Below are 8,904 nucleotides of genomic sequence, written 5' to 3'. Positions count from 1 at the left end.
TGGTCTGTGGGCTTCTGGTGAAGCTCTGTCTCACAGGGCTCAGTCAGAAAGAACATAGGGCGGGACTTCCCTGGCGGTCCAGTGGTTAAGACTCCCAGCTACCACTGCAGCGGGTACAGGTTCAATCCCTGGTTGGGGAACTAAGATCCTGCAAGCTGCATGGTGTGGCCAAAAACAAAAAAAAGCAACAACCAAAAAAACCCCCAACTCAGCTGCTTAAAGCAAGAACGTAGGATGATGTGTTAGTCTGCTTGGGCTCCCATAGCAAAGTGCCACAGGCTGGGTGACTTAAACAATGGACTTTTATTTTCTCACAGTTCTGGAGGCTGGAAGCCCGAAATCAAGGTGTCGGCAGGGTTGATTTCTTCTGAGGTCTCTCTTCTTGGCTTGCAGACGGTCACCTTCTCACTGTGTCCTCACATGGTCTTTCCTCTGTGTGTGTCTGTGTCCAAATTTCCTCTTCTTATAAGGACACCAGTCATATTGGACTAGGGTCCACCCTAATGACCTCATTTTAACTTATTTACCTTCTGGTAGTGATGGAGAAAAGAAGTGGAGAAGAGTGAATGGAGGGGAGGGATAAATTAGGAGTTTGGGACTAACATATACACACCACTATTTACAAAATAGATAACCAACAAGGACCTACTGTAGAGCACAGGGAACTATTCACAATATTTTGTAATAACCTATAAAAGAAAAGAATCTGAAAAAATCTATATCTACATCTATTTCTATACCTATACCTATATCTATCTATCTATCATCTATCTCTCTATCATCTATCTATCATCTATCTCTCTATCATCTATCATCTATCTATCATCTATCTATCATCTATCTATCATCTATCATCTATCTATATCTATCTATAACTGAATCACTCTGCTGTACACCAGCAATTAACACAACATTGTCAATCAACTATACTTCAGTTAAAAAAGAAAAGTGAATGCGAGGGGTCTTGAATTCCTCTCATAAAGGCAACCTCTGTGAAAGCATTTCCTTGACTGCAAAGTGCCAAAATATGTTACATTATTCTTGTTTCTTTTATTTTTTTTATTGAGATACATACAGTTCACACACCAGACAACTCAGTGATTTTTTTTTTTAGTATATTCGCCAGATGGTGTAAACATCACCCCTATCTAATTCCAGATCATTTGCATCACACCAGAAAGAAACACCACACCCGTTAGCAGTCACTCCTTTGATTTCCCTCCCCTCAGCCCCTGGCAACCACTAATCTCCTTTCTTTGATTTTAGAGAAGGGGGGAATATAGGTATAGATCAAAAAAAGAGGGGAGAGAAAGGACAGGGACAGATTTTACAAAACAACGACAAAGGAAGTCACCTGGCTCTTTTCTTCTTTCCATCCCAGGTTGAAGAGGTGCCGGGTTTCCAGCTGTGCCTGCCAGGACCTTACCACTGCTCTGATAGCCAATAAGCATCTACTAAGAATGGACCTGAGCGGCAACGGCCTTGGGCTGCCAGGCATGAAGCTGCTTTGCGAGGGGCTCCGGCATCCCAAGTGCAGGCTACAGATGGTGCAGTGAGTCTCCACCCCCTGGAACAAGTCCTTAATTTTCATGATCTCCTGGGACAAGCTTGTCGTCCCCCAGGGCTTGAAGTATCTCCCCAAATGCTGACCCCCAAACCCCTACCTTGAATTAGGGCTGCCTTTAGACCCGTGACATGAGACCCGTGCCTTGGACCCTTTACACTTTGGAGGACCTTTTTCTGACCTCTGCTGACCCCACCCATTTCCACTTGGTGAGGAGTTCCTGGAGCCACCTGCCCACCCAGAACCCACACCCTATTTATTGACTGCGTATGGAGTAGTCAGAACCCCAGAGCTCCCCGTGCAAAGATCCTTTAGTTGTGCAATTCCCTTTTTCTGCAATGCTGCTGTTTTAGTAAAACCACCCAGTTTCCCGCCTGTGTGTCTTTGTTACTACTCATAAGAACACTCCACTTCTGACACTTCTGTGTGTGGGGTTTTCCCCACACCAAGGAACTCTGTGACACCAGTTGGGTGTCCTGCAGTTAAACTCGATTCTAACACGACCTACCTGGAGATAGCGTCAGATCCCAAGGTTAAGGGCTCAGTCCCTGGAGACTTCCCCCGCCCAGCCCCCCCCCCACTTCAGATGCCAATAGCAAATCCAGGTTGTCACCTGTGCTACTGACCCATCAGCTGTAAACCAAAGGTTCCCACAACCCGCTCCCCTGGGTTCTATTAATTTGCTAGAGCGGCTCACAGATGTCAGGGAAAGCACTTACATTTACTTGTTTATTAAAGGATGTGATAAAAGATACAGATGAACAGATACATAGGTCTGGGGAAGGTCCCAAGTTTGGGAGTTTCAGTCTCTGCCGAGTTTGGGTCCATCACCCTCTTAGTACATGGATGTGTTTGCCAACCCGGGAGCTCTCTGAACCCTGTGCTAGTGGGATTTTTATGGAGGCTTCCTCACATAGGCATGATCAAATAGTATAATAACTCCATTTCCACCCTTCTCCACTCTTTGGAGAAGGGTTGGGCGGGGCAGGGCTGAAAATTCCAAACTTTTAATCATGGCTTGGTCTTTCTGGTGACCGTCTCCCATCCAGGAGCCCACCCAGAGTCAACTCAGTAAAACAAAAGATTCTCCAAGTTTTTTGTTTGTTTTTGTTTTTTTTAATCACTTAGGAAATCAGGGATTTAGCAGCTCCGTGCCAGGGACCAGAGCAGAGACCAAAACATATTTTTTCTATTATCTCTCAGCCCCTCCTATCCTATTCCTCCAAATGAACTTCTACTTAGCCTTGGAGAACCAGTTCAAATTCTCCCAGAGAGCCTTCCCTCACTGTACACCATTTGTCAAAGATGGGTTAGGTAGTCCCTCCACCAGGATGGTTTTAACAAACAGCTCATGTTGATGGTGCACTGACCATGTGTCAGGCTTGTTCTACACCCTCTCTCTGTGTAATAAATTATATAATCCTCACAACGACCCTCTGAGGCAGGCACTGTTATTATCCTTATTTTAGAGTCAGTGAACCTGAGACATGGCAGCACATGTAACAGAAAACTGATACCTGATTAAAACTCACTTGAGAGAATTCCATGGTGGTCCAGTGGTTAGGACTCTGCACTCTCACTGCTGAGGGCCTGGGTTCAATCCCTGGTCAGGGAACTAAGATCCCACAAGCCGCACAGTGCAGCTAAGAAAACCCAACTCGCTCGAGGTCACAGGGTTAGGGGGTGTGGATGGATGCAAACACAGGTTGTTGAGCCCTAGAGACTCTGCTCTGAATTATCGTGCTATGTATGCTACCTCCATGGCACCACCTACATTGGATTATGATTACTCACCTGTTTGTCTTATTAGAGAGGATTCTCCTCGCTGGAAATGACTTAAGTCCTGTTTATCTCTAACTTTAGCGATAATTGTAGATGCACGTTAGGTGATTACATGCACCAGGACAGGAGCCATCAGGATACAGAAAAGCAACATCTCTTTCCTCCCAAGGTTGAGGACATGTCAGCTGGAGGCTGAGGCTTGCCAGGAGATTGCCTCTGTGCTCAGCACCAGTCGACCTCTGGTGGAGCTGGACCTGACAGGAAATGCCCTGGAGGATTCGGGTCTGAGGCTCTTGTGTCAAGGTTTGCAGCACCCAGGCTGTGCATCTTGTGGTGAGCTCTACCCTCTGTCTCTGTGCATCTGATTGCTCTAGGGACCTCATAAAAGTAGAATCACAAAGTAGTTGTCTTTTTTGTGACTGGCTCATTTCACTTAGCATGGTATTTTCAAGGTTCATCCATGTTGTAGCATGTGTCAGAATTTCCTTCCTTCTTAAGGCTGACTATTATTCCATTTTGTAGGTATATGTGTGTGTATATATATATAATGTTTTCTATGTGTATAATACATTTTGTTTGTCCATTCATTCATCCATTAATGGACACTTGGGTTGCTTCCACCTTTTGGCTCTTTTGAATAATGCTATGAACATTAGTGTACAAATATTTCTTTGAGCCCCTGCTTTCAATTCTTTTAGGTATATAACCAGAAGTGGAATTGATAGATCATATGCTTATTTTTAATTTTTTGAGGAACCACCGTATTGTTTTCCATAGTGGCCAAATCATTTTACATTCCCACCAACGGTGCACGAAGTTTTCAATTTCTCCACATCCTCGCCAACACTTGTTATTTTCTCTTTTTTGGATAATAGCCATCCCAGTGGGTATGAGGTGATATCTCACTGTATTTTGTTTTTTTTTAAAGATTTATTTATTTTATTGATTGATTGATTGATTGATTGCTATGTTGGGTCTTCGTTTCTGTGCGAGGGCTTTCTCTAGTTGCGGCAAGCGGGGGCCACTCTTCATCGCGGTGCGCGGGCCTCTCACTATCGCGGCCTCTCTTGTTGCGGAGCACGGGCTCCAGACGCGCAGGCTCAGCAACTGTGGCTCACGGGCCCAGTTGCTCCGCGGCATGTGGGATCTTCCCAGACCAGGGCTCGAACCCGTGTCCCCTGCATTAGCAGGCAGATTCTTAACCACTGCGCCACCAGGGAAGCCCCTCACTGTGTTTTTGATTTGCATTTTCCTAGTGATTAGTAATGTTGAGCACCTTTTTGTGTGTTTGGGGCCATTTATATGTCTTTGGCGAAATGTCTATTCAAGCCTTTGGCCATTTTTCAAACAAGTTATTTATTTGGAAACATTACTTTTAAGATTGAGGGCAGGCATTTGCAGCAACATGGATGGACACAGAGATGATCATACTAAGCAAAGTAAGTCAGAAAGAGAAAGACAAATACCATATGATGTCACTTATATGTGGAATCTAAAATACAACACACAATAGCCAGGACATGGAAACAACCTAAATGTCCATCAACAGAGGAATGGATAAAGAAGATGTGGTACATATATACAATGGAATATTTCTCAGCCATAAAAATGAATGAAATTGGGTCATTTGTAGAGACGTGGGTAGATCTAGAGACTGTCATACAGAGTGAAGTAAGTCAGAAAGAGAAAAACAGATTTCGTATATTAACGCATATATGTGGGATCTGAAAAAAATTGGTATAGATGATCTTATTTAGAAGGTAGAAATAAAGACACAGACATAGAGAACAAACATATGGATACCAAGGGGGAAAGGTGGGGGGGGGTGGATGAATTGGGAGATGGGGATTGACATATATACACTATTGATACTATGTATAAAATAGATAACTAATGAGAACCTACTGTAGAGCACAGGGAACTCTACTCAGTGCTCTGTGGTGACCTAAATGGGAAGGAAATCCAAAAAAGAGGGGATATATGTATACGTATAGCTGATTCACTTTCCTGTACAGTAGAAACTAACGCAACATTGTGAAGCAACTATAATCTAATAAAAATTTTTAAAAAATATGACACGAACATATCTATGAAACAAAAACAAATTCACAGTTGAGAACAGACTTGTGGTTGCCAAGGCGGAAGTGGGGTGGGGGAGGGAAGGATTGGGAGTTTGGGGTTAGCAGATGGAAACTATTCTATACAGGATGGAGAAACCACAAGGTCCTACTGTTTAGCACAGGGAACTATATTCAATATCTTGTAATAAACTATAATAGAAAAGAATATGAAAAAGAATATATATATATATGTATAACTGAGTCACTTTGCTGTACCACAGAAATTAACACAACATTGTAAATCAACTATACCGCAATAAAATTTTTTAAAAAAAGATTGGGGGCAGGGAGGATAAAATTAGCATTGTACAGGAAATGGAACTCCATAATAGATGTTGAATTGGATTTCCTGCAGGTTGATGATTTGCCACCTCACTGCTGCTGCCTGCGAAGACCTGGCATCCACCTTCAGTGTGAACCAGAGCCTCATGGAGCTGGACTTAAGCCTGAATGACCTGGGGGACCCTGGGGTGCTGCAGCTGTGTGAGGGCCTCAGGCAACCCCAGTGCAAACTCCAGATCCTCCGGTGAGTTCCGCTTTACTCACCACCCTAAGAGTCCAAATTCACAATCCCTGCCCTCCTGTCTGGGCTCAGTGGGGCCATCTCCCTCCCCTCTTCTCCTAACCTCTTGCTACATCAGCCCCCATTGAAAGGTTTTTCTGCCACAGGGCCTTTGCACAAGCAGTTCTTTCTTCCTGGTATGTACTTCCTCTCTGATTTCTCCTTTTTTTTTACCCTGATAACACCTGTTTCATATGTTAGGACTCAAAACACATGCTTCTTCATGGATACCTCCTCTAACCCCTAGATAAGGTCTAGTTTTAGGATCTTTTTGACCTTACTATTCTCCTCAGCATAACTTATTGCAATTTGTATGTGTGTGTGTAGTATTCCAGAAGTGCAGGAAGTGCAGGAGCTGGGCAACTCTGTGTTCCAACGGGTAGTATAAGACCTGGCTCAGAGGAGCTTAGAAAGACATATACTTTCAAATGAGGGAACAGATGAAAAAAACAAATGAACAAAAATAAAACACAGCAAGGGGACTTCCCTGGTGGTGCAGTGGTTAAGAATCTGCCTGCCTATGCAGGGGACACGGGGTTGATCCCTGGCCCGGGAAGATCCCACATGCCGCGGAGCAACTAAGCCCATGCGCCACAACTACTGAGCCTGCGCTCTAGAGCCCGCGAGCCACAACTACTGAAGCCCGCGCGCCTAGAGCCTGTGTTCCACAAAGAGCCCGTGCTCTGCAAGAGAAGCCACTGCAATGAGAAGCCCGCGTTTGAGACATTGAGTCATATCTTGGCTTCTATTGTGTTTAGAGAATTAGGATAAATCTGTGCCCCATCTTCACACCTTTCTCTCTACTGCATCCTTTAAACATTTCCTTTTTGAGCTGCAGATACACGTAATTCGAAGGTTCATAATCCTCACCTGGTACCACAATATCACTATGGACCCACATGTGCCTTTGTTTTATTTTTGTCTTCTTCCTTGCCCTCCCCAGATCTCGTCCGTAGACACTCATGTCTTCATTTTATATAAATAATGCATCTCCTCAGCTTCTGGTTTTTTTCCCACTTACCTTCATACACTGAATATCTGTTCATATTGTTGGTATAAGCATATCTAATTGAGTCCTTCAAACTGACCTATACTCCATCATTTGCATAAATCAAATGTTATTGATTCATCCAGGAACTCTGTCCCTATAATTGTGTACAGTGTTGTGACGTGTAGTCTTATTTATTTATTTTTGGCTGCATTGGGTCTTCATTGCTGTGTGCGGGCTTTCTCTAGTTGCGGAGAGCGGGGGCTACTCTTTGTTGCAGTGCGCGGGCTTCTCATAACGGTGGCTTCTCTTGTTGTGGAGCACGGGCTCTGGGCACACAGGCTTCAGTAGTTGTGGCACGCGGACTCAGTAGTTGTGGCTCGCGGGCTCTAGAGCACAGGCTCAGTAGTTGTGGTGCACGGTCTTAGTTGCTCCGTGGCATGTGGGATCTTCCCGGACCAGGGCTCGAACCCGTGTCCCCTGCATTGGCAGGCGGATTCTTAACCACTGCGCCACCAGGGAAGTCTCTCTCCTTTTTCTTAAACTGATCCCTAAAAACATCATCCTGATTCCCTATGAAGATGAGACTTTCCAACATAACTGCCGACGTGGCTTCAACCACTTCCTATCTTCCACAGGCTGCACAGCTGTGGCCTCACAGCCAAAGCTTGTGAGGATATCTCTTCCACCCTGGGGTCAACCAGACCCTAACAGAGCTTTATCTTACCAACAACGCCCTGGGGAACACAGGTGTCAGACTGCTATGCAAGAGGCTGAGTCATCTGGGCTGCAAACTTCGAGTCCTCTGGTGAGAGATGGTCCCTGGTTCTGGAGGAGACAGGATACAGGGCTTGGAGTTAGAAGTAAAAGTCAATCACTGAAACCCTCCGTTTGGATAAACAAATAATCTAGAAAATTTGCAAATAGTTCATTTGTCCACTTGTGTATGCAATTTGTGCAAAATACAGAGGCCTTACTTTGCCTCTTGGGAGACACCCATACCTTTTACTGGTGGTGTGACCTTGGGTAATTTAACCTTGGGTAATTACCTAATCTGACAAGTGAGGCCATTGTACCTTAATGAGAATCTGGAATTACTCTGCCTGGCCTCAAATTCTAATTCCATCACTTACCAGTTTTGTGATGTATTTTTGTAAATTAGTCAACCTCTTGGCACCTCAGTATCCCTGTCTGTAAAATGAAAATAGTTGCTTCTTCATAAGATTAGTACAAATTAAATGAGTTAACACAGGTTTGGGATTTAAAATGGTGTGTAGCTCAGAGTAAGCCTATTTCCCAATGGGATTTTGTTTCAAATGAAGAACTAGTTAATGGAATTATATATTTCAACAGGGCAGGATGCATGCATGATAGGTTTGATATATCATCTGAATGCCACAACACAATAGTGGCCTGGACTATTTCCCACTCTGTGTCCTCAGGCTATTTGGAATGGACCTGAATAAAATGACCCGCAGAAGTTTGGCAGCTCTTCGCCTAATGAAACCTTACTTGGATATTGGCTGCTGAATGGTTCCAGCTGCTGGTTCTTCTCTTGAAGTCAGGACAGAAGAGGATCATCCCAGAACCCGAGAATCAACAACGAGCCGGTTCTTTACCTCCTTCAAGAGACAAACTCCTCTGCAGGATAATCCTTGCTGCTTGGGGTCTATGTAATCACCGTGGGACAGAGCTTGGAACTGTAGTTTTGGGAGTTGGTGCTTTGGAGAGAATTTAGGGCAGGGCCCAAATGATTCTAGAGCAGAAACTCTCAACTGAGGGTGATGTTGCCTCTCCAACCTCCACCGCTGCCCACCCCCCCCCGCCACAGAATACCTGGCAGTGTCAGAGGATACTGGGGTTGGGGAGCTACTGGTGTCTTGTGGGT

General features: G+C 44.6%; 1 protein-coding gene across 1 annotated transcript; it reads left to right on the top strand.

Moving 5' to 3' along the window:
• Positions 1-1,126: 1,126 nt before the first annotated feature.
• On the top strand, positions 1,127-8,546 carry NLRP12 (NLR family pyrin domain containing 12). The gene is given in 8 exon segments (XM_068527182.1): positions 1,127-1,131; positions 1,382-1,552; positions 3,516-3,679; positions 5,469-5,475; positions 5,822-5,992; positions 7,655-7,710; positions 7,713-7,824; positions 8,459-8,546. Coding segments are annotated over 8 exon segments (774 nt in total).
• Positions 8,547-8,904: the final 358 nt, after the last annotated feature.

Source organism: Eschrichtius robustus, chromosome 19 (genome assembly GCF_028021215.1).
Source record: "Eschrichtius robustus isolate mEscRob2 chromosome 19, mEscRob2.pri, whole genome shotgun sequence".
In the NCBI taxonomy this organism is placed as follows: Eukaryota; Metazoa; Chordata; class Mammalia; order Artiodactyla; family Eschrichtiidae; genus Eschrichtius; species Eschrichtius robustus.
Note: the sequence above shows the minus strand (reverse complement) of the source record. Positions and strands in the feature narration are given on the sequence as shown.